This window comes from Hylobates moloch, unplaced genomic scaffold, assembly GCF_009828535.3.
Source record: "Hylobates moloch isolate HMO894 unplaced genomic scaffold, HMol_V3 SCAFFOLD_23, whole genome shotgun sequence".
Lineage (NCBI taxonomy): Eukaryota > Metazoa > Chordata > Mammalia > Primates > Hylobatidae > Hylobates > Hylobates moloch.
In genome coordinates, this window is record NW_026652298.1 from 14,897,481 (window position 1) to 14,924,843 (window position 27,363).

Here is a 27,363-nt window from a genome sequence, read left to right on the forward strand (position 1 = left end):
CCATGTTTAAGGAAGGAGACCTATGTTGCTGGAGCAGAGATAATGAGAAAGAAAATAGTAAGAGATGAGTTCAGAGAAGTAATGAAAGCCAGACTGTGTAGACCTTGCAGGCCATTGTAACAACTTTGGATTTAAGTAAAATGGGGAGCCACTGACGGGTTTTGAGTAAAAGATAATCTGATTCACTCTGCCTCCTATATTGAGGACTGTATAGTAAAGGGGAATCCTCGTAAAAGGCTATTAGAGTAATCCTGTGAAAGATAATGGTAACTTAGACCAGAGCGGCAGTAGTGAAGTTAGGCAGCACCTACCATATACTTTGGAGGCAAAACTAATGGGATTTCCTGAGGAATTGGATATAAGCTATGAGACAGAAAAAGGTGTCAAGAAAGACTCTAGGATTTTTGGTGCAAGCCAAATGGAATTACATCTGAGATGGGAAAAACTGCCGGAAGAACGAGTAAAGAAAATGTTTTGGGGATAACAGTTGGACATGTTAAACATTAGATGTCCATTAAAAGTCTATTTAAATATAAGATATGAACCTGGAATTCATGAAAGAAGTACAGGCTGAAGATATAAATTTTTGGGTCAAATGGCAAATAAATGGTACAAAAGCAATGGAACCAGATAAGATCACCAAAGAAAAGAGTAGTGGTAGAGCAGAGACACAGGCCACTGACTAACTCCTGGGTACTCTAACATTGAAGTCAGAGTAAAGAGTAGTAGGAACTGGCCGGGCGTGATGGCTCACGCCTGTAATCCCATCACTTTGGGAGGCCGAGGTGGGTGGATCACCTGAGGTCAGGAGTTCGAGACCAGCCTGGCCAACGTGGTGAAACCCCAGTCTCTACTAAAAAGTGTGTGTGTGTATATATATAAAATTAGCCAGGTGTGGTGGCACATACCTGTAATCCAGCTACTTGGGAGGCTGAGGCAGGAGAATTGCTTGAATCCAGGAGACAGAGGTTACAGTGAGCCAAGATGGTGCCACTGCACTCCAGCCTGGCCTGGCCAACAGAGTAAGACTCTGTCTCAAAAAAAAAAAAAAAAAAAAAAAAAAGAGTAGGAGCCAATGAAAGAGGAAGAGGAGTAAGCATTAATGTAAAAGAACAACTAAAATGTTATAGTTTCCTGGAAGCCTATTGAAAGTGAAGTAGTAAGCTGAAGACTCAGAATTGACTATTAGATTTAACAGCATGGAAATCATCTGTGACTTAACAAGAGTATTTCCATAGAATGATCAAGGCAAAAACCTGATAGGAGCAATTCTAGAAAAAAAATGTGAAGAGAGGAAATGGATTCAGTAAGTATAGACAAGTCTTTTGAGAACATGGAAACAAGGCAATGGGAAAATAACTAGCATGGTTTTTTGGTTTGTTTGTTTACAGATAGGAGCATGTTTGTATGTCTATGAAAAAAATCCAGAAGAGAAGATGTTAGGACAATCATCTGCATATTTATAAAATCACCAATAATTAAGACAGAAGTAGAGGTGGAGAGCATGAAAATGTCAGCAGTCTAATGTCATTAATTAAAAGCTGTGGTTTTTAGATAGCAGGAGGAAGAGTGAACTGGAGGAGTAATGAGATATAAACATTGTCAATCCACTTTGAGGCTCAGTCATTCGAGGGCTAAGAGAGAAAACAAAAGCCTATCCAGTTTGAAGACTATAGGAGAAGGAGTATCTTCAGAGGAAGAGCTAGTTTCCATTAAAGTAAGAAGGTGAAAGGAAGGAAAATTCAGAGAAGTGAGTATTAGGGGTTTTGAATTCCTGAAGGTACAGAAGAAGTTTCAGTAGTTGGGCAGGGATAGAAAACAGAACAGAGGAGGAAATATACAGCATCTTATCTATTGGATGAGGGATAATGTAGGAGTCTGGGGCTTCTTGCAGTGGCAAACATAAAATGGAATAAAGGGCATAGTAAGATTAATGTGGAGTCAAGAAAGATAGTGGTGTTGAAATTGTGAGTGTGTGGGGCAGGGCAGTTCAGGGTGTGTGTGCCTCTCTTGATATCTGCTGGGGAAGAATATACTTGTTCCCAGTACTGGAGCTCCCCCTTGACCCTTATTAATGGAATTGATGGAGCTGAGGCCAGCTCCATTCATTATTAACAATTTAGAAAATTAATGTGACCTTCACACACATGTATTTTTTATTAAATAGTTTAAAATAAAATTAAAATTAAAAAAATTTCCCTACTCTAGGGAAAGAGTAAGCTAATTTTTCATAGCAGAGTTTGGTTTTACTTACATCTGTGTTACAGGAGCGATACCGTTTCCTTTCCCCAAGGCAATATTTTCCGCCTCCTGAAGGTCTGAAAAAACATTGTGTTTAAAATGTGAATATAATACATCTATCCATACAAAGAGTATATATATTACTTGATGAAAACATACTAAAGTTTACTTTCAAAAAATATATCATTTGACATGTTTTAATTATTAAAGTAATCATGCTGGTGATTGTTAGCAATAATTATGGTTGTTGAACATAAAAATTAAGGCAATTTATTATTAATTTGTATTAATAGTACTATTAATTTTGTATTAATTTGCTAGTAATTTATAAGATTCTTAATTGTCATGATTTACATTCTCAAGAGAATCAATTGAATCAGTATATTTTCTAATTATCATAGTAAAAATCACTTATTTATAATGAAAAGCCATTTAAATCATATTCAACAAAATCCATAATCTGATGCTATATGTTCACCAACTAGGAAATGGAAAGTTTGTTTTTACTCCAGACGAGAAGCAAGGAAACATGAAATAACTCCTTGGAAATAGCTTTCATTCAAAGTGAATAATGCAAAAACAAATTTCCATCTTATTTCAAAATAGTCTATGAAGTTTAAAAATTTAAATCTAAAAATCAGATGGCTTTGCATTATAGAAATACTAAATATTTTATATTTCACCAAAATTAATGAAACAGCAAAACGTCAAATATTTGACCAGTATAAGTTAATCTTTAAAGGATTTAACATTAGGGAAAACTATTGCTATTATTTGGGCATACTACCATTGAGTGATAGAAACAACTGATTTCTTCTTTTAAAAGAGGTCCAGTTTTTTCCCTTAAGTACCTGGGTATATTATTTATCACAGGGTTTTTTATACTTTGATTAATTTATAGCAGCTTTCAGTTGAACTTACGTTAGTTATTCTGTAATTTTTTTAAAAAGATCAAGTCTAAATTATAATTTTGGCTCACTGGTATCAATGGGATCATTAAAGCTACATTTTGAATATATTTTGAATGCCAGTGAATGCTGACTGTAAGGAAGGAAGGGAAATGGCTCAGCTTGAACCAGCTTGAGAGAAATGAGTTGGTCAGACAAAAACAAGATAGTGGGGATGGTGGTAGCATGACTGGTTTATGAATGGGTAACAGGAAGCTCTGTTTAGCAAGAGGGGAATAATTGATAGGAAGTGGGAGAATGGAAACACAGAACTAACATAAAGCAAAACAAGCTAAAAAGAGTAAAAGAAAAGAAAAAAGACAGTTGGTGACAGGAACCAAAGAGAGGGATCCTGAGTTAAAAATGGAGAAAAACTAAAAAATAAAAACAGACCATCTTTTATTTCAGGGAGAAAAAAAAGGAAAAGCCATTATGATAACATCATTCTCCATCAAATACTAGCTGGGAAAGAAGGTCCTCAGCCAGTGTTCTAGACAAAAATGGGCACTTGACATGCAGCAGCCAGAGAACAGTTTAGTCTCAGGGAGGACAAGAAAGTACAACTAGAGGAACCGTCCACCTGTAATGGGCATGGAGCACTGGTAGGAGGGAGAAGCAACAGAGCTCGCAAAGAATACTGATGGTGCTGGCCTTGTGCCAGGGGGACTCTGGCTGGAGAAAACAGTGGTGGGAGAGGTGCAGTCTGACCTGCATAAAACAGTCATGGGGAGAAAAGTGGTGGCAGCTCCGGAAGATGATTAATGGGGGCATATGAATGGAAACTATTTTAACACATGGGCAGTATTCTTTTCATTGTGATTTGTGATGCGAATCAAGGCATTTCAACCCTTGAAGTGCTCTCATTGGTCCTTTTAATACTAATGTAGCAGTAATAATTTTATGTGACATGTGAAAAGACCTTAGGTTTCCTGGGAATAATAGTAATGTAGCTAAGACCAGATCTGGATTCATCCATAATTCAGTAGTTTTTGGAGGAGGAAATCTATCTGATTATTATTAGATTAAAAGTCTGGCTTATCTGGGACAGATACACAATACTTTCTATTTTTTATATTTTATTTTTAGTTACACAATAAGGGGAAAGGAAGAAAAAGAAAGTCTGTCTAACAAAGCTCCTCCACTTTCCTGTGCCTATGGCTTGTTCTGAAGACAAGTACTTGGCTCACTAGTGAAACGTTTTTACAGATAACATGTGAAACCACAGCTTTGAATCATTTCCAACTGTGTCTTTTTGTTGGCTCCGGCTTACTTTAGCTACTTACGCTGGACTGTCACAGTGTCTTAGGGATGAGGAGACGCCTCCCCCGCAGGTCCTGCTGCACTCTCCCCATAGTGACCAGGGACCCCAGCCCCCATCTATGCTCTGGGGCCAAGTGCCAAAAGGAACACAATCTCCCTGATAACACCACTGCAAGATTTCACAGAAAACACAGAATTAGCTTTTAGGCAGATAGAGCTATCAGGATAGAAATACATAAGGGTCAGGTACTGACCAATTATAGGCATTAGCATTCTCCCAATAGATAACAGACAGATAGTTCTCTAACTGTGTTTAGACACTGGTGAAGGTGCATGTGACTTGCGAATTATCTTAGCTAGACCATGATTTATAAGCCTCTAACATGTATCGGGAGTTCTAAAAAAAAAGTCACATTGCTTCTTTTCCCTTGTTTCTATTCCTCTAGACTGTTAATGTTTCTCATTATAGAGCTAGCTATAGACCTCAAAGTCTTTTTTAGATATTTTAGTATTTTCTTTAAAATTTGTCTTTATATTCCACTATTATTAGACTCATGGAATGATAACACAATATGGAAAGTTCCCCAGTAAGGAATTTTTATGATGGTAATTGCTCTTTCTTAAAAAAAAAAAAAAAAAAAAAAAAAAAAAGCCAGTTGAGGCTACAATAGTAAAAGAATGTGTTGTGGCATTTCATCTACTTGAGCACTGCAGACATAATAAAAGTAATGCCAAGACATTAGGGACTGGGTACAAAAAAACCCTTATATACACTGACTAGCCATGTGTATGGCCCCCACATGAACATATGTACTGGAATTCTGCTCAGCTCTACTCTCTGCAATAAACCACACATACTGCACCTAAGTAGAAAGCCAGGAATAATTTATCGAGACACAGACATCACAAAATCAACTCATAACTCTAGCATGATAAATCTTATTTGCAGAATATGGCAAAATGAAAGTCTTTTTTAAACCAAGCATTTGTAGACTTTTGTTGATGCACTTTTCAAATTATCAAACTTTGACAAACCAAAATAATGCTACTATGAAAGTCATTTGTTTATATGAATAACAATAAGGAACATGGTTATCAGCAAAGTTGAACAAATGTCATCAATGTTAGGTTGTTTAATAAAAATTCAACCTTATATTAAAATGAAAAGGGATCATGATGTGGTACTTAGAAAGTGATCAGTTTATTATACTAATTCTACCACCAAGCTTTGTTGGCTTTATCTCCAGAATATCCCTGGAATTCTTTTACTTTTCACCTTCTTCATCGCTATACTCTAGATCAAACTGGCAAATGGAGTAGCTTCTTACCTGATCATTGTGCTTCTACGTTTTTCTCCTAGAATCTATTTTCCAGAGAGCATTTAGAAAGATCTTTTAAAAACATGTTATCACATTATGTCACCTTTTTGCTTAAAAAAACTCAGTGGTTTCCTACTTCCATAACACTGATAAACAGTAGATTTAGTGATCTAGCCCCTGCCTCCTTCCTCAGCCCCATCCTCTCTCTTACACAGATTACTCCAGACACATTGGATTTCCACCTTCATACACTAAGCTTGTTCCTCCTTAGAGCATCTAAATTTACTGGTCCTTCTAGTAATGCTTTGTTCCCAATTCCTTCTACTGCTGTCTTCTCATCTTTCAGTCTCGGGTCAAGTGTCATTTCAACAGAGAGATCTTTCCTTGACCATCCTTATTCTAAAATGATACCTCAATACTCTTTCCTGCTCCCAGACCACGTAATAGTGATTCTGTCCTACTGCTTTAGTTCCCTCTTACCACTTAACACTACTTTAAATTGCCCTGTTTACTTATCAAATTACTTCTTTGTAATGTAAAAGCCTCAAGAGTCACTTGTGGCTATTTAACTTTAAATTAATTAAAGAATTCAGTTCCTCAGACCCACTAGCCACAGGTAGCTAGTGGCTACTATGTTGGACAGAGCAGATGCAGAACATTTGCATCACCACAAAACGTTTTATTGGAAACAATGAATGCCTAGAATAGCACTTGGCATGTAGTGTGTAACAAAAATTTATTAGATTAATTAATTGGCACATAGTATGTATGCAACAAAAATTAATTAGATTAATTAATAAGTAGTTAAATTAAGGAATTGTGTCCTATTTTGGTTATCACATGTCAGGAAGGTACTGGAGATACTGAAGGATAAAGAAACCAAATTCATATTTGTTTCCTAGTAGGTGGTACCAAATTGACAATCAATGAGCTGTGGTAGTTGTAACAGCATAACGGACTTTTTAGAACAGTGCTGAGCAATTATTTGTCTATAAAAAATTAGGTAAGAGGAAGTTAACATTTCCTTGGCTGTAGGGAAGAATATCTGACCCTAAGTCTGATAAATATTAAAACAGGATATTAAGAAAGATTATTGAGTTTTGAGCAATAAAAATTATCATGAAGAAAAAAAGATCATCTGTCCAAAATGATGAAGAAGAGGCAGCTGGCTAAACCAATAATATAGTATCAACCCTGTGATCAGGCTTACTGATAATGTATACTTGAGAGGGAGAAAATGTTCCACTTGAAAACTTATGACTTAGCTAGTTGGTCTTGAAGAACAATAATTTTTATAGTGATATGTTAATTGTATCAGATCTGCACCTATACAAAAGTCACAACATCTGGCCAAATAATCTCCAGTTTTGTGGTTTTCTTACTACAAGTAACTGTGTGTAAAAATATTTATGTCTGCACCCAGTTTTCCTATGCAAATAACTGAGCATTATAGTCCTGGCCAGCAATTAACTGCTTTTTTTTCCATCTGCAATTAATGAGAACTGACACTTTTAGAAACTTCAAATCTTAAAACATGCCTATTTTTTCAAATTGGAAACTTAGCATTATTGATTTCAAATAACATTAAAGCTTGATTTTACATTTATTTTATATAATCACAGAATTGAATCTAAAGCTCAAAGGAATTTCAGAATTCAAAAGGCCTAAGCACTTCAGTTTTTCAGATGAGGAAACCAGAACCTAAAGGAATTGACTTGCCCAAGATCACATACTAGTAGAAAAGGGATTATCTGTCTAAAATACATTAAAAAATCAGTGGTAAAAAAAAATCCATTGGAGGTGTATGATTATGTATTTGAAGACATTAAAGAATAATATGCTTTACTGGATTTTTATAACTACATAAAATACAAAATAATACTAGAGATTTTTTTTTAAACACAGCTGCAGATACACATGTTTTTTCAGACCTCTTTGTATATACCTATGATTTGTAGAGATAAAATAGTCAGGTTTTTTCATTTGTCAGGTGACGAAAGAATTGTGAGAGCTACAAGAATACTTAAAGATGTAGGTTCCGAAGTATTTATTAATATTATTACACATTTCTAGAATGCTCACAAAATGTAGGGCAGTGAGAAAAGTCACATGAACTAAAGTCATTCTTTAGGTAAAATATAAATACAATATTCACTTTGTAAAATGCTGCTCAGTGTTAATCACTAAAGTCTACACAGCAGTAGTATTTCATAAATGGTTTGCTAAAAGGCCTTATACTGCATAAATTCATGCTTTGGTTGTATCTATTCCATGGAGCTGTATCATAATAGGTAATTTTATCAGAAAGTTAAATAACAAAGATTAATGGGTAAATAATTCATAATATAAGTATCAGTCACCTAGCAATTGACAAGAGTGTAGTCTCTAATTTAATACTAGTTAACAACTTAGTTAACTAGCTAACAAGTTAACAACTTTGGTCTGTGTAGGACTTTATGTTACAAACTTCAGTTCTAGCAATATCTTTGGTCCAAAGCAAGTCATTTTTCTTTCTTCTCTTTTGTTTCCTTAACTATAAAATGGAAACTAATTTTAGTTCTTGATTCCAATATGGTTTAGATTAGGAAAACTTTTAAAATAGTTCAATGCATACATACCTTCAAAAAAGTTAAAAACCTATGTAACAACTTGTTTGATTTTGATCTCTGCAGAAGTGTTCTTTTGTGTTTTGTTTTCCTCCTTTGTTATTTATAAAAATGGATCTCTTTATAATTATGGCTACTTTTCTCCTTTGGTAGTAGTAAACATCATTGCAGTACATGATTTTAAGAGAAGAAACTTATTTAACTTAACAAAAGGGCTTTAAGAAGCCCATGGGGACTTCATGTGGATCAAGTGATTTGAATGACTCTTCTAGCTGATTGCATTAATCAATATAAATTAAGAGTTTAATGTGTGCAAATAATGAGTAGAATAATTAGATTATACCAAATAAAGCACCTTGGAATATATAAATCTTATAAGCACATAATAATGAGATTCTGAGTGTTGCGCCATCTGTTTTTACTCTTTCTTTTACCTGAAGTTACCAAACCTGTAAAAGCTCTATTTACAGAGACATAGAATTTTACTTTACATTTTAAACTAGAAAAGTTAAATATGTAGATGCAAACAAGTTTCTAGTCTTTATGTTCAAAGGTTATCCAATCCAGTGATTTTGGACTATTCTAAATAACAGTCATGTTACTTTAGCCTAAATTATCCAGATAAATTGGATAAATTTGGCCTTCTTCTTACTAATTGGGGTATGTTTAACCACATTCATAAAGGTGAAAGAAGTGAAGCCACCATATTTTTTTCCAATAATAAAATCTTGTATTGTTCATTATTGCTTTTCACATTCCTTCTAAATTAAATAAATGTTTTCAACACAATCTAGAAAGATGGCATATTCCAGTCAGGCTTTAAGAGCCTTCTTTAGAAACACTACTTATTATTAAACAACATCTCTTGCTATTATACTACTAAATATTATGATCTACATCAGGGGACTTTAAGAAAGATACATTATAAATCAAATAATTTAACTTTGAAAATTTGTCACATTCCCATGAAGGAAAACTTCAAGATGAGTATATGCAGTATTTTTTAAAATTTTTTTTAGATGTGATTATGGTATATCTTGTAATATCCAGTACTGGGTCCAGGCAGCAACTGGAATAAGAGACCTCTAAGGAAATTCTAAGATTTTGCAGGAAGTAATATTAGTGATTCAGTACAGAACATTCTTCCCAAGTCAGAAGAGCTGAGTGTTGGAGCACAGCACTATTAAAAGCCTTATCTTTCCACTGTGCAGGTGCAGGAATGCTAAAGCCACATTTCAGCCCAAATTCTAAATCAGAAGTTGTCATCCCATACTATGTAAATTTCTACAGCAATTGGAAGAACTATTCTTTCTTCACTTCCTGTGTTTATAGCTTGGGAAGCAGTCAAAACATACTGTATTCTGCCCTAAGTAAATTAAGATCTAAGGCTGCAAACGTCCTATTATATATCCAGTGCTTTAGAAGGGCATTTAGTAATACTATTCTAATCCAGCCCTATGTTTCCTATGGAAAGATATTAGGAATCAATGTCACTTACATGTAAACCCAAATGCTGGGCTATATCTCTAATTGGGTCTTGTGGAATCATTAAATCAATCTATTGGCTATAAGCCAGTACTTGAAGCCTTCTTTGTGGTCACCAACAGGGATTACAAGGATTGGGTTTTGATTATCCTTAATATCCTGTTCAGTAACAATGCCAACACTACTATCAAAGTTTTCACAATCTAAATCCTTATTTACTATTTCGTCAATTATGGCATTGCTCTGATTCCTGTCCAAAGGGCTATTGCTGATGCTGTATCCAAGGAAAGCTCTCTGGATGAAAGTTATATTAATTGATTTGTAGGCGACTGACCCATAGACACACAGTACCAGCGCACCGTCTGGGCTCATCAGATTTCCTCCTTTGGTTAATGCTACTGTCCCTGAGCACATCCATTCAGACCATATGGTTCTTATTCAATCCTTGAATGGCTTATTCAGGCGAACATCCAATGGCTGTAATAGCGATGTCAGACCCCCCAGGACTCACGCAAAGATCAGTTTTTAATTTTTTGGCTATATTTCTTACTCCATCTGTTAAATGTGCATGGAACAGTTCCCATACTTACATGGAACATTTGTGGAACTGCGCCCCTGGGCAGGGATCCCATATCTTTTGCAGCCAGAGTTTGACGAAATCATCATGGATTCAATCCTTTGGATATGTCTATGCTATCACTCGAGCAGTATTTCTACCCCCTCCCTTTTTAAAAAGATTTATTCAGAAAACTGTGAGCAGCTTTGGTTTTATTCTGCTGGCTAGACAGTGTATAGGTTCTTTCTTGTTCCTTCTGGTGTGAGTAGTTTTGAAACTCAGAGTTAAGATCAGAGGTTGTGAATATTTCATCCATTTCTCGGAGACACACAAACTCATGCTTATACTCTCTACTGCCAGCTAAGGCAGTCTGCCAAAGAATTTTCTGCCCACCATCATCTAAGGTTGGCAAATAATAACCAAAGTATTGATGATACTCTAGTAATATGTTAGCACTTTCCCTCTGAGGAGGCCCGCAAAAAGCTCACTGAAATATTATCTAATTCTATCCTCATATTATCTCTATGAAATATATAGAAATTGGTTGTCTCCCATTTTAGAGATTCATTATTTTACCAATTGTCACACAATCATATATGCTTAGCTCAATGTTCTACTCACATTTCTTTCTTATTGTGATTCCTAAAAGGAGATACTGCTTACAGGTAGAAAATGAAAAATCTATTTAGTACTAAAGGGCGAATTACATTGTCACCACCTAGATTAGGCTTAGTGACCCACTTGATTCCTGTGACAATGAAAAATTGCTTTTTTACTTTGCAAAATTTCTCATGTGAAGATAAAGTAAAATTAGAGTCAGCACAGAGAGGCAAAGATTTCAACTCTGAAATTAGAAAGACCTGGGCTGAAATGTCAGCTATGCCATTAAATTACTGTTCAATTTAGGGCTAGTAAGCCTTATTTTTCCCTTCTGTAAAATGGAGCTAAAACTGTACCTACCTCATATGATTTCTCTTAAGATTAAACAGAAGAATGATTGTAAAGCACTTAGCAACATGTTCTGGGCATAGTTTAAGTACTTTTTTTTTTTTTTTTGGAGATGGAGTCTCGCTCTGTTGCCCAGGCTGGAGTACAATGGTGCACAATCTTGTCTCACTGCAACCTCCGCCTCCTGAGTTCAAGTGATTCTCCTGTCTCAGCCTCCTGAGTAGCTGGGACTACAGGTGCCTGCCACCATGCCTGGCTAATTTTTGTATTTTTAGTAGAGACAGGGTTTCACCATGTTGGCCAGGCTAGTCTCGAACTCCTGACCTAACATGGTCAGCCCACCTAGGCCTCCCAAAGTGCTGGGATTGCAGGCATAAGCCATCAGGCCCAGCCGTAAGTACTTCTTAAATATTCATCATCTTTGTCATTATTGTTACTGGGATGTCAATTATTTTTAGATGGCAAGTATACAAACTAACCACAGAAAGCTGACTAGATTAATTGAAAATTCCACTTTAATTTTGTCACTAGTTCTTTGCAGGGCTGTTTTGCTTTGGGTCAAAATTCTGAGGTCTGGTTTACTTTCCAAATATTATAGCCCTAAGAGCAAAATCTCCATTTGGCAACAGTAAATATTCTTCCTTCTTCAGGAGAAAAAAATAACAAAAATTAACAACAAAAATTCATACAAGAGATAACATGGTCAATACAGTTAGTAAAAGATAAAAAATAAAGAAGTGTTTGGCTCACGTGTCTAGTTCTTTTTGTTTGTTTTTTCTTAAAAATGCAGGCTGATTTAGTTTTCTGAAAGCTTCTTCGTAAGTTCAAAATTAATGATAAGGTTATTCTGAGGACCATCTACTGCTCTATCCTTTTCCTTTCTAGGAGTCTGCATTTGTATTTTTTTCATTCATTTATTCATTCTTTTTAAGACTTACTAGTGTCATTCCTAAAACTTTATCTATCTTCCAGGTCTCTGGAAAAACAACAAAGATTTGTTTTGTAGATAAGTTTTAGACAGTGATATCTGCTATATTGGCCTTATGATAGTACACTCTTATGTTGTGAATATAAATGACCCCTTGACATATAAACTTTGCCATATTTACAAGGTTTTTAAATAGTTTTTCATGGAGGCCTTTGGAGGTATGTCAGAAGCTGGCAAAGGTCCAAAGACAGGGTAAAGGGCAGGCAAGAGGCTTTTTAAACCAGAGCATTTCCATTTTTTTCAAATGTATATATATTAGAATTCTATAGACTTCATTTAAAGAAAGCGTTTATGGACCAAAAAGTTGATGACTAACCTAGATTAAGAATGTGAATCTTTAGAAATCAAATATATTTTGCCCCATTTTATTCACTTTCTCTTGTCTGTGATCATTCTTATTTGTGCTTAGAAGTAATTATATTTGGTTGGGCACGGTGGCTCACACCTGTAATCCCAGCACTTTGGGAGGCTGAGGTGGGTGGATCACAAGGTCAGGAGATGGAGACAAGCCTGGCCAATGTGGTGAAACCCCATCTCTACTAAAAACACAAAAATTAGCTGGGCATGGTGGTATGTGCCTGTAATCCCAGCTACTCAGGCAGGAGAATTGCTTAAACCCAGGAGGTGAAGGTTGCAGTGAGCTGAGATAGTGCCACTGCACTCCAGCCTGGTGACAGAGCTATACTCCCGTCTAAAAAAAAAAAGAAAAAATTACATTTCCCCTCTATTTGCTTATTGAAATTTAAATTCAATACTGTTAGCTTTAAAATTGTCTGAGAGTGTTTCTAGTTATCCCTCAAATTGTAATTTCCAAGAAATTTATCATCTCTGTCATATATATGCACATATATGCTATTAGATACGACATTTGATGGCCCTGCTTTAAGCACAAATGATAGGTATTAAATATGTATTTACAATATAATTTACTGGTGGAGCTGAGCTATGTGTTCTCAGATAGCCACTACTAGTGGTTTACTGTGGCAAATAAAGAAACAGATTCTCCCTGTGACTCTCCCTCTTTATGGTTGTGTATTTCTTCTAAGTAGAGACTGAGGTAAATTGACAAGAATTATTGGTTCCAAAGTAAATATAGATTGTTGTTTCAAGAATGCAATTCCTAATATTTTCTATTACTTCAGTGAAAAAAAAGAGAAGGAATTTTTTGGTAGTGCATGAATTTCTTTGTATTTTTATTGGCTACTTACAATATCTAAAAAAAAAAGATTCTAAATCCTTTTTAAATTACCCTATCAATTCATATATTTAGCATAATTTACCAACATTTCCAAACTTAGCATGGAAAAGCCATCAACATGGCACTAGGTCATGGGTCCTGAATGAAGCCGTCAGCAAGGATTAATAAACTGTGACAGCTGCCCAAAAGCTTTCATTCTTTTTTACTTAAACATCAGATTGCAAGCTGAAACTCAGTATAATCCTTGTTGAAACTAGCCCAGCTAACATGGAAGAAGTCAGAACTGAGAACAGACGACAGTAATAGTTATTGCAAATTCAGTCTATAGAAATAAATTCTAGAATTTAAATTTACATAAATAGCAATTCCTAGAAAATTTTAAGAGTAGTACACAAACTGCTACTATCTGTTTCAACAATTGTTGCTGTTTTTCCTTTTTTTAGAGACAGAGTCTCTCACTTTGTTGCATAGGATGGACTTGAACTTCTAGGCTTGAGTGATCCTCCCACTCGAGCTTCCCACTTAGCTGGGACTACAGGGGTGGGCCACTGTGCCACGCATGTTTAAACAAGTCTTAATAATTATATTTTTGAAAACTAGATTGATGAATCTAAAATTATTTGCTCTAATTTCTATATTCAATAAATTATTTAATTATTATTTTTCTACTAGTCCCTTCTCTCATACTGCAATCTAAAAGTGACTTTAGATGGGGTGTGGTGGCTCATGCCTATAGTCCCAGTACTTTGGGAGGCTGAGGTGGGCAGATCACTTGAGCCCAGGAGTTCGAGACCAGCCTGGGCAACATGGTAAAACCCCGTCTCTACCAAAAAATACAAAAATTAGCTGGGCGTGGTGGTGTGTACCTGTAGTCCCAGCTACTTAGGAGGCTGAGGTGGGAGGATTGCTTGAACCCCAGAGGTGGAGGTTGAGTGAGCCAAGATTGTACCCCTGCACTATAGCCTGAGCAACAAAATGAGACCATGAGACTCAGTCTCAAAAAAAAAAAAAAAAAAAAAAAACAGTGACTTTAGTAATACTATAGTTATAAAGTCTACTTCTGGGTCACATAATTTTCTGGGGAATTATTTATCAGAAAAACTAGACTATGTTATATGAGTAAACAGACTAAATTACATAACAAAAAGACTGTTGTTGCGTTACTTTTGGTACAAATATAACATACATATACCAAAATAAAGGTGAAACTGACCTAAAAGATAGTTACCAACTGTAATTTCCTAAATAATGCATATTTGCAGCTACCAAGGTATGATAATTAACCTATTGTTCTAGGAATTAATTATTTTTAAGTAGATTTTAAATGAATATATAAGACTTCCTAGTGGTTGAATATCAGCACAAGCAATTTATCACTTTTGTATACATGTCAAACAGGTAGTAAATCACTGAGCTTACCCCTTTTTCAATATTCCCAGTTTGACACAGTGTCCCCTCAGCTGCTGGAATACTATTGGTGACACAGCGGTTGCTTTTGCTGAGACACCAGAGCTCTCTACACACTTCCTAGGAAAGAAGGCAAAAGCAAGTTGATCAGAAATAGAGTCGTGTCCAATTCTTCCATAAAATACACTTACAGTCATTCTGCATTACTTTCAAGAGACCCTGGGTACCTTTTGCTGCTGAAGCATCAGAGATGAGGATTTTGGAAGAGGTTTTTATGAAACATCTTGCAGTATCATTTAACTATTTGTCTTTATAATTCTTATTTTAGCAGATAAAGTATATCTTAGCTTTTAATATTAGGATCTTTTTGCAATAGCGTATAGAAATTTCATTAATATAGATGACTAGGGAAAAAAATGACTATGTAGAAAGGAAATATATGTTTATTACACTCAAGAATATACAATAGTACAAACTTACCAATTACTAATAAAGAGATGCCAGGAAAATGACTTCTTAGATCTACCATAATATTCAAATGAAGACAATTTTAAAACAGGAAAATAGACCATGGAATGGATAGGAATTTAATGTATGAATTTTTTAAATTTTGAAGTATATTTTGGAGTAATTTTTAACATTCATATATGCCTAGGCACAATCTAACAACGTTATTTTCAGTACATCAATATAGCCTACCTCCATGAAAGGAAACTTGGTTTTGAACAAATGCTGCTGTTTATAGAATGCTTTGGGTATGTTGTGTGGAGTTGTCCTGTCTCCTTTCTTATGATTTTCCATTATCCTACCTCAGCATAGGAAAATTACAACACTTATTCTAATATCGACAATATAAAATACTTTTTTGTTAATACTATGTTAACATATCAGATTTTAAAATAAGCTGTCCAACATTATTCCTACATAAAGTGTTTCAACAGCTCCCAAAAAGCTTACTTTTGAAGAAAATACTCAAATTTTCAGTTTATTTTTATATATAATCACCAACTAGCATCATTACCAATGTTACAAGTTTTTAATTTAAGCTAGAACTTAGTATAATATATATTTATAATAAAAATATGATTATCTGAAATGCAAAAGTAAACTAACATGACATTTAATCTTTTTGCTTTTATTCCTCAACTGATCTTTTAACTCCCAAAACATAAGAACTCATATTACAAACACAATCAGAATTAAGGCAATGAAATATCGATGTCACTAGTTAACTGGTCCAACAAATGGAAGTGCCCCACAGAGTATAACAAATTGAGGGGATCTCTTTGAGTTCCTCTTTAGGGTGCCTCCTACCAGGCAGAGAGGAGACATATAGTGTCTATTAAGGTTTTTTTTTGTTTGTTTGTTTGTTTTCTGAGACAGAGTCTCACTGCGTCACCTAGGCTGGAGTGCAATGGCACGATCTCAGCTCACTGCAACCTCCATCTCCTGGGTTCAAGCGATTCTCTTGCCTCAGCCTCCCAAGTTGCTGGGACTACAGGCACCTGCCACCATGCCCAGCTAATTTTTGTATTTTCAGTAGAGACAGGGTTTCACGATGTTAGCCAGGCTGGTCTTGAATTCCTGACCTCGTGATCTGTCCCCGCTTGGCCTCCCAAAGTGCTGAGAATACAGGCGTGAGCCACCGTGCCTGGTCCTATTAGGCTTTTAAATACCTAAAAATGTTTAAACTCCATTTGGAGAACTAGTGGCCTAGAGAGAGATAAAATATTAGAAAAGAAGAGTATGGGCCAGGCGCAGTGGCTCATGCCTGCAATCCCACAGTTTAGGAGGTCGAGGTGGGAAGATCGCTTGAGCCCAGGAGTTAGAAGTTGCAGTGAACTGTGATTGCACCATTGCACTCTAGCCTGGATGACAGAATGAGGCTCTGTGTCAAAAAAAAAAAAAGGAAAGAAAGAAAGAGAGAGAGAGAGAGGGAGGCAGGGAGGGAAAGGAAGGAAGGAAGTTAGGAAGGAAGGGAGGGAGGGAAAGAAAGAAAGAGGGAGAGAGAGAGAAATGAAGAAAGAAAGAAGAGAAAGACAAAGAAAGAAAGCAAGAAGGAAAGAAAGAAAGAAAAAGAAAGAAGGAGAAAGAAAGAAAGAGGGATCATGTACTATGGATCATAACATAAACATAAAACGTTCTCATGTTTATAATCCAATATTACAAATTCACTTTTCTTTTAAAACTTTAGTTTTTGTTTTAAGAGGTTATTTATACTACTCTATTCTTTTTCTATAGAAGATGGTTTTTAAACCTGCAGGTTCTGCACATGTATCCCAGAACTTAAAGTAAAATAAAAATAAATAAATAAATAAGTAAAATAAAAATAAAATAAACAAATAAAAAGAAGATGGTTTTCTAGTTTATATTCTTTAATATATTCTTGTAGTTTAATATTTAAAAAGCAGTAAGAGTAACATTTAAGGGCTTTGAAATATTGCTCCATATATCAAAAATCTATCCAAATTCAAGGAAAAATGTGTTCATAAAAACAGAGGAGCATTAATAGAGATTATATAGAGATTATGAAAAATTTTCATCCATAGTCCTGGATGATACTCCTGGTCTTTTGTGATATTTATGAGGTTGCATTCTTACTTTAGACAAAGGTAAAAGAAGCCTAAAGTTTACTTTAGACAAAACTAAGCGATGAAAGTTGTTATTGAAAAAGACGATACTTATTGCATCTATGAGGAAAACACACAATTTAGTCAGGTTACAGAAACTTTATTTTCCAAAAGTGCCTTGAAAATCTCTACCCAAAGTAGCAGGTGCTTAAGATACTTTTTTCAAAACCTTAATCTGAAGATTCACAATAGAGCCCTCTTACCTTTTAGAGAATGATGCATTTTGAAAACTAGATCCCCACTTCTAATGCATTTTATTACCTGGTGGGCTCCTGGGGATTCAAATTTTGTTACCACATTAACTTCTCTGTTTACAGTAAAATCACTGTTTAAAGTATGGGAGTGGAATTCTATGTTGAGGAATACTCCCAAAATGTAGAACTAGTCATGGAGAAGCCTCTGAAGAGTTTTCAGACAGATCTTGCAACTGGAATCTCAACTTGAATAAGAAAGATACTGATATCCAATTTAGGAATGTTTCCCAAGACTTTTTTTTTTTTTAAAGGATACTCTCTTGAAAGATAAAAAGAAAATTTCATTTCATACAAAGTAAACAAGAAGTACACTTCCTGAATGAACTTGAGATCAATTCCACACTTTCAGAAATACACTTCTTTCTCTAAACTGCTAAATCCTAGAACATGGATGATATATTTGCGTAGGTATGTCAGTTTCATTTGCACATGCATATTAGTTGCTGAATAAGCTGCCTAACATAGGTTCCAGGCTCTAATAAAGTTAAATGGATGCTGAAATTGTTTGCCTCTTGGGGAATTTGCATGGCAACCATCATAGTAGGCAGATTTCCCTAAATAAAATATAGGAGGTGCTGAAGTATAGTGAGAAAGAATGATTTTCTTTTTTCCTTTTTACTATCCACCAGCTTAGCTCTAGTTCTCTTTCACATACTCATGAATCCTGATAGAAATTAAGATTTATTAAGATTAGTTTCATAACCTCTGTGAATTAACAAATCAGCCCCTGTGTGTTAGAATCCCCTTGATAATCCTAAATTTTGTTTTGGGAAGACTCTGTAGGGGAAATTTGGGTCTTTGTGCTTGCTCTTGAGTTTAAGGAAGGAGAGAGAAGTTATCCACAGTCCCCACTAAAGGACATTTCTGTTATATGACACTGGAAATTTGAATTGGAATCTCTAATGTTATGGGGTCAACTTCTAATCAGTCAGGAAGAATGCCTGGCAATACAAAAGCAATAGCTTTTTCCCAACTCATTCAAGAATATTTATCAAGAATCTGCTATGACCAGGCATTATGTTGGTTTTATAAAAAAAAAAATAATCACTTAGAATTCATGGGCACTTCAGAGGAAAAGATAGGTTATAGTCAGACATGTAGCCCAAATGGCATGGATTGGTATTGCTCTATGATAAAGTTTTTAATGTTCTTTGACAAAATTAGAAGGATGATGTCAATGTGAACAGGTGCTTGCTTTATTTTGTTTTGAGGTCTCACTGCAACCTCAAACTCCTGGGCTCAAGAGATCCTCCTGCCTCAGCCTTCCAAAGTGTTGGGATTACAGGTGTTAGCCACCATACCAAGCCTGGACTGTTTGTTTTTTTTTCCATAAAACTAATGCTTTTTATTTTAATGGACTGTCCTTATTTGTTAAGTTGTAATCTTTTTACTTTATTGGTGTTACAGTAGACTGTAAAATTCCCAAGGGCAGGGTCTGTATGCTTATGGCAGGCTTTGCAAAATGTTCCTTCCTGGCAAAGTTAAGAATTGACATCTCTAGCCTTGTCTGCTAGTTTTTAGAAGGAAATTTTCCTTGCCTACAAAAGTCTAAAAGTCTCTGAACGACCCGCTGCCCAAGACTTTTTTTAAAATTTTTTATTTCAATAACGTTTGGGGTACAAGTGGTTTTTTGTTACATGGATGAATTATATTGTGGTGAATTTTGAGATTTCAGTGCACCTCTCACCTGAGTAGTGTACACTGTAACTAACGTGTAGTTTATCTCTAGACCCCCCCACCCTCCCCCTTGAGTCTCTAAAGTCCATTATATCACTCTGTATGCCTCTGTATACTCATAGCTTAGCTCCCACTTATAAGTGAGAACATACAATGTTTGGTTTTCCACTCTTGTGTTACTTCAATTAGAATAATGGCCTCCAGCTCCATCCAAGTTGCTGCAAGACATACTTTGATCCCTTTATGGCTGAGTAGTATTTCACAAGGTGTATATACCACAGTTTCTTTATTCACTCATTAGTCGATGGGCACTTAGGTTGGTTCCACATCTTTGCAATTGTGAATTGTGCTGCTATAAATATACGTGTGGAAGAGTCTTTTCCATATAATGACTTCTTTTCCTGTGAGTAGATACCCAGTAGTGGGATTGCAGATCGAAAGGCAGACCTACTTTTAACTCTTTAAGGAATCTCCTTTATGCTTTCCATTGAGGTACTAATTTACATTTCCATCAGCAATGTGTAAGTGTTCCCTTTCCCTCACATCCATGCCAACATCTATTGTTTTTTGACTTTTTAATAATGGCAATTCTTGCAGGAGTAAGGTGGTATCTCACTGTGGTTTTAATTTGCATTTCCCTGATGATTAGTGATGTTGAGCATTTTTTCCATTGTCCAAGACTTGACAGTCAATGTTTGTTTAGTTGTATCTATGTGTTTACCAGTGCTTTTAATGCCAGTTTCTTCTTATGTCTTACCCCTATCTTCTGAATCCAATTTCTTTCTTTTTGACATACATCCATTAGCAGTTAATTTAGCAAGGGACACTTTTTCTTATTTTTCTGAAAATATCTTAATTGTATTCTCATTTTTTAATGATATTTAAATTGAATATACTAGGCTGATATTTATCTTACTTTAGCATTTGAAGGTGTTAAAATTCATTGTCATTTGACTTCTGTGGAGGCTGATGAAAAATCACTTGTCAGTCTAACTGCTGTTTCTTCTTTAGTCTTTTTTTTTTTTTTTTTTTTTTGAGTCAGGGTCTCACTCTGTAGCCCAGGCTGAAGTGTAGTGGTGTGAACACGGCTCACTGCAGCCTTGACTTCCCAGGCTCAAGTGATCCTCCCACCTCATCCCCCAAAGCAGCTTGGACTGTAAGCACACGCCACCACGCTCAGCTAATTTTTGTATTTTTTTGGTAGACACAGAGTTTCACCATGTTGCTGAAGCTGGTTTTGAACTCCTGAGCTCAAGGAATCCTCCCGCCTCGGTCTCTCAAAGCACTGGGATTACAGGTATGAGCCACCGCACCCAACCTTTATAGTCTTTCTTGTTGCTTTCGGTATTTTTTTTATCTGCTTTAGGACAATTTCATCACTGTATCTTTTATTTATTTATTTTTTTTTGTGAGACATAGTCTCGTTCTGTCACCCAGGCTAGAGTGCAATGGTGCAATCTAGGCTTACTGCAACCTCTGCCTCCCAGGTTCAAGCAATTCTCCTGCCTCAGCCTCCCGAGTAGCTGGGATTACAGGCGCCTGCCACCACACCTGGCTAATATTTGTATTTTTAGTAGAGACAGGGTTTCACCACATTGGCCAGGCTGGTCTCGAGCTCCTGACCTCAAGTGATCTGCCTGCCTCGGCCTCCCAAAGTGCTGGGATTACAGGCATGAGCCACTCTGCCTGGGCTTCATTACTGTATCTAAGTGTTCTTTTTATTTATCTACTTGAGATTTATGCTCTGATTTCTATGTCTTTCTTTGATTCTAAAAAACTATTAGTTATTATCTCTTTTAATGTGTATCTTTCCTGTTCTTTCTTCTAAAGCTCCTATTCAACTTACATTAGACCTTCTCATTTCAATCACCTATTTCTTAACCTCTCTTAGATATTTCCCTATCTTTTTTTCTTGGGTCATTAATCTTCCTACCTGTCAACTTCATGGTGGATTGTTTCCTCGTGTTGTTTGTTATTTTGTATTCAAGCTTATCTTCAGTGAATATTATTTTTTCTTTGCATATTCTGTGCCTCGAATTGTAGAAGTGCACCTTCATTTATTTCTATCACACATCCCAAGGTTTTCACTGAACCAATTTGTCATGTTGATTTATTTGGTCAGCACCATGTAGGCTGTATATGGTTTTACTTTGTTCTTATGTGAGGCACAAGCCTGGGGCTTCAGTTTCTTATGGGAGCCATTTTTTGCCTCATTAAAGCATTTGCACAGTTAAATCTCTGCTGGCATATGTTCCCAGCATCCCAATCAGCTGGTCCTTTGCAGCCTTAATCTCTGTGGTTTGTAATGCTTCCTTCTTAGAGGCATTGGCTTTTGAGGACATTTGCCTCCCATAGAGACCTCTTTCATAAAAATTAAGAATTGGATCCAGACTTTAGCTTTATCAATCAACCTTTAAACTATAACACAAATGATACAAAAGATGTGTATCTTCACAGCTTCTTCATCTGCCCTCATGGCTACAATAGAGAGCTTAGTGTTTTGGAAATAAAGCCACTAAGCCAACCACCATGTTGAATTAAAAAAAAGACCTTTCTTCAGGCCTTTCTAAGATTCTTTAATGCTATAGACTATATCTTTAAATATGAGAAAGCTTGCCTGGTAACTTCAAATCATTAATATACTAGGAAACATTCACACATGAAAAAAACAAGGCTTGTGCATTATACTGGCCTCATTCCTCAACTGTTCCTATGTCCTTTCTGATTACATAGTACATGTTGTAGCTAAATGAACTAAATTTAGTTGAGTTTATTAGTTTTATTTTATCTAGCATTTTTGTTTTCATACCTGAAGGAATGATTGTGTTTACTATTTGTCCTGTTGTTGAAACTGGAACTATTTTCCTAGAGTTTAGAAAGTCAATTTTATAAATGATTGGGGAAAAAGTGTGCAGGTCAACCTAGAAAAGAAGTCAGTTCAATCAATGCGTAAAAGCAGATTTCAGTTCTATATATAGAAGAATCTTCCAAAAGTCAGAGTGAACCATGATGAACTAAAACTGAATCCCCATCACTGTAGATACTTCAGCAGGTATTTCATGATCACTTAGCAGGGATGTTGTAGACAGGAATAAAAGAAAGGAACTAATGTTTTTTTCAGGGTATACTATCAACTACTATGCCAGGCATATTCATATTTGTATCTCATTTATTCATCATGGTAATCTCTTTAGAAAATGTGAGAAACTTTAGGTTCAGAATAATTTAACAATTTGTTTCAATTCTAACTAGATGTAGATTTGAATCAGCTCTGTTCGATATCAATGTCCCAGATAATCACCACACACCTAAGCTACTTTCCCATTTCTCTTAAATATATCAGAACTGAATAATGTCACTGGCCAATTAAGGCTGATTAGTAATGGTTTACTTTTGTATTCCAATAAAATATAAAACCTCACTAAACTTAATGCCCTATTTTTTACTTTGATTTTAACGGACAATATCTCCAAATTATAACTATTATGTACTAATTTATAACATCTTCACTCAATATATGAGTTTAGGAATCAACTTATGCATTATTATTACTGGAACTTCTAAATGTAATATCAACACTTGTGTGTGGATTTTAAAAAGACACCGTTAACATATTTCACAAAAGTGTTTCATGGTCTTCCAAGAAACAAGACATTTAAAAATACTCCTACTTATTTAAAATTTTAGTATCAATTCACAATTTTCGGTTTACATGAGTTTTGAAATGAACAACACTATTTGCAAATATTAACAATAATTTAAAATATTAACAAATATAACTGTGTAATAAAAGTATATTTAGAAAACAGAGTTTTATGGTAATCATCTAATGTACAATAACTTACCTAATATGCAGAAAATAATCTTGTAAAGAACTAAAATAGGGCTTTTTTGATCAGAATAGAATGATTGTTTCACAAAGACTATAATTTCTAAAAAATGTTAGAATTACCTTTTCTAATGTTTTCATTATTTTTAAGAAACTATATATGGTAAACCAGACTAAAAAATGGGAAGAGAAACTCTTCTATTTACTGAGGAAAATTAAAATTAGCAGCTTACACAAGGGGAGGAGGTGACATCATGAAAGTACAAAATCATTTTACAATTATTATATCATTAAGGAAAGCAATATGTGAAGAGAAAATGGTGTCTTTATTGTGTTGGCAAAACAGTGTCAAACTCTGTAAAATATTTGAAGAGATTTATTCTAGGTCAAATATGAGTCATCAATGGCCCATGACAGGGCCCCAGAAGATCCTAAGAACGTATGCCCAAGGTGGTCAGGCTACACCTTGGTTTTATACGTTTTAAGGGTTGAGGAGTTCCAGGTCATAGATGGAATAAAAGATTTTCTGATTGGCAATTGGTTGAAAGAGTTATTATCTAAAGACCTGGAATCAATAGAAGAGAATGTCTGGGTTAGGATAAGGAATTGTGAAAATCAAGGTTCTTATTATGCAGATGAAGCCTCCAGGTAGCAGGCTTCCCAGAGAGAATAGTTTGTAAATGTTTCTTATTAGACTTAAAAAGGTGCCAGACTCCCAGTTAATTCTCTGCTGGATCAGGGAAAAGACCTGGAAAGGGAAGGGGATTCTCAGCAGACTGTGTATTCTCCCTACAAGAGACAGCTCTACAGGGCCACTTCAACATATGCCAAATAAATAGATTTTAGGGTAAAATTCTTCCATTTCGTTTGGGCCTGCTATCCGTCATGTGATGCTATACGAGAGTCAGATTGGAATTTGGTATCTTATTGCTACAAAGAGTCTGTTTCATCAATCTTAAGATCTCTGTCTTAATGATAATGTTGGTCAGCTCTATCTTCCAAAGAGAAGACGGTATAATGAGGTATGTCTGACCCCACCTTCCCATCGTGGCCTCAACTAGATTTTCAGGTTTACTTTGGAATATCCTTGGCCAAGAAGGAAGGCAAGGGTCTAACAGTTGGTTGAGGAGCTTAGGATTTTATCGTTGGTTTACAGTTGCTGGCTGGCTTTAAAATTTTTTTTTAAATAAAGTTTAAAGACTAAAAAAGAGACATGCGAACACTTTTGGCCCTTGGGAAACTCTAAATTCTATGCATGTTGGGTCCTTGATTCTAAATATGAAACATCCTCTTTGTCCACATTAGCCTATCAGTAACACCTCTCAACAGCTGCTTGCAATAAAGGATCCTGAAGGTAAAGAGGGAGAGCAGAGCCCTAAAGGTCAGGAAGGAGCATCAGTGCTTAGAAAGGTTACTTATCATTTGATCACACAAAGGAAAATTGAAAACCAACATATGGTGACCTTATGGCCTAGTTTCAGGTGTTTAGTAGCCATCTGAAGAAAGAGGATAATGTACCCTTATTTTTGCCTTAAATAGTTTAATCCTGTTACGTTACGGGTAATGGGAAATTTAAGTGCAACAGATCCTAGAAAGGCAAAAAAACAAAAACTAAACTAAAAAAACCCCTTAATCCACAAATCCCGTTTATATAACTAATCACCAACTTAAAAGTATTCAAAACTGACTAAATGGTTAAAAAAAAGAAAAGAAAAGAAAAGGAAAAACCTCTAAGAAGCAAAGGCAGGGTAAAAACTAGTACTCTTTAAAGATACAAGTGATCATGGACTTATGATTTTAGCTTAGAATTTAAGAAAAAAATCAAATAAACTTCTTGTCAAGTATATGCCTGATAAATACATGTCTGGATTTCAAAAGAATATTGAGGTGCTAAAATAATTACACACCTTTTATTCCCTAAGCCCGTAAAAAATGACACTGTAGAATATTTATACCACCTTAAAATCTTCAAGGAAAGTGTGATTCTGTAATCTTTCTCAGTTTAACATTCCAATATTTAATAACTTGAAATTCTTCCTAATACCTAATCTACAACCTTCCAGCTGTAAAAATTAAGACAACTGTGGGATATTTTATGCTCTTGGTAGGGAAGCAGAACAATTTGTTACCAGCAATCAAACTGTAATAAGTGTTCCAAAACCAGAAAATGGTTTTTGAGGCCAACATTTAGCTTTCTTTTTTACAGGCTACTCAAACTCATTTTCTCGTTCCCTTATATGTACTTCTCAGTATTTCCCCGCTATCCTCTCCCAAGTTGTCTGTATCTCTTAAAAAAGTTGCATAGGTGGCCAGTGATATCCCCAAAAGACTCGTACAACTAACATACAATTATATGAAAGAATGATTCTCAATAACAATGCAATAATAACTGAATCTTATTTAATTGGTGGTGATAAAATAATGAAATAAACAAAAGGGAATAAGCATGAGTCTGAGAGACAAAGTATGTGGGTTTTTATTAAATACTCTCCAGGGAAAGGATACCCTGATCAGAGAACTCAACTATCTTGTCTCTAGCAGTTACCCTGACATCAAAGAGCTATATTCAGGTAGGCATAGCTTGATGGCATTATTACTATAGTTATTAATTAATATATTAAGAAAATAATCTATGCACTACCCCATATTTTTATTCAATGCTTACTGAATAATTTTTCAATAATAAATTGGCCTACCGGGTAGGTTTGTTTCGGTGAGAAAATATGCAGATTTCAATAGAATTGAATGAATATAAACTATGTGGCTAGATTTCTTATTATAAATTAATAAATCCAAATTTATATCTATATTTACTCTTTTGATCTTCATTTCTAATATTAAATCCTAAAAGTCTCTTATCACTTAAAGTTTGGAACAAATGTGGTACTCAACCACTTGTAGATTATTCTATCAATCATCTAATTGAGGTAAGTAGAAGAGAAAACTTTCAAGTTTGATGATCTGTAAGTAAAATATAACAACGGCCACAAATATATTTCCACTGGAAAGAGTAAAAATTAATGTGAAGTCTTAAAGTTATGTCATATTCTCTTTTTATAAGTTATTTTATGTTTCCACTACAACACACTAAGATTCTGCAATCTTAAATCAAAATTACGGAGCCCACACATCTTTACACACAAACATCTCCATTCATCTCATTTCAGAGTTACGAGCACCCTCTAGTATAAAAAGAGTAAATTCTATATTTACCTAGAAAAGTAAGGACATTGCTACACTGAGAATTATTAGTGGCAGAGCTGTTTTAGTACTCTGCGTAGGGTGTGTTTGGAGGGCAAGAGAAAAGGGAAAAGAGGACACCACAGATCACTTTACAAAAGCCTTTAACTGTCTAACATGGGTTTTCCAGATTACAGAGTTACATTTGTTTCCTAAGACATAATATGCCTTAGACATTATGTTATTTTCTGGCATCTCGCTGCTTTTAAGATAAAAACTTAACGTGGCCTATAAGGTGCAGTTACACTTGGCTTCTACCTTTTTCTCCTGTTTCTTTCGTGTGGTGTTTATTTGAGAGCACTGGGCACAGTGGCTTTCTCTCAGCTCTTCAAATACACAGGCTCAGGGTCTTCACAACGGTCCTCTCTCCACTCTTCACCAGATAACTCTTCTCACTCATCTATTTATCAAATATTTATTGAGTTCCCATATGAGCCAGGCATTGAGCTAGTCACTACACAAATAGCCATAAACAAGTCAGGTGGAATCCTTCCCCTCATGGCAATTACACTCCCATTATAATTATCAGCTCATTCATTCGACAAATATTAACTGAGCACCTACCATGAGCCAGGCACTGTTCTAGTCACTGGGGATACAGCTGTGAATAAGACAAAATATCTGCCCCCAAGGAAAATACTTTCTAGGGGGGAAAGTAGTAATAAGCAAGATAAACAAGTAAAACAGATAGTATGTCAGGAAATGATAAATGTTAAGGAGAAATATAAGACAAGGAAAATGATAGGAAGTGTGTGTGTGTGTGTGTCTGTGTGTGCAC

General features: G+C 35.3%; 1 protein-coding gene across 1 annotated transcript in view; it reads right to left on the reverse strand.

Moving 5' to 3' along the window:
- ADAMTS6 (ADAM metallopeptidase with thrombospondin type 1 motif 6) overlaps nt 1-27,363 on the reverse strand; it is a 333,888-nt gene that overhangs the window by 118,549 nt on the left and 187,976 nt on the right. The window contains exons 11-13 of the mRNA XM_058433874.1: nt 14,968-15,075; nt 4,472-4,617; nt 2,255-2,318 (exon numbers count right to left, since the gene is read on the reverse strand). Of these exons, the coding sequence (XP_058289857.1) occupies nt 2,255-2,318; nt 4,472-4,617; nt 14,968-15,075 (318 nt within the window). The remainder of the gene's footprint in view (nt 1-2,254; nt 2,319-4,471; nt 4,618-14,967; nt 15,076-27,363) is intronic.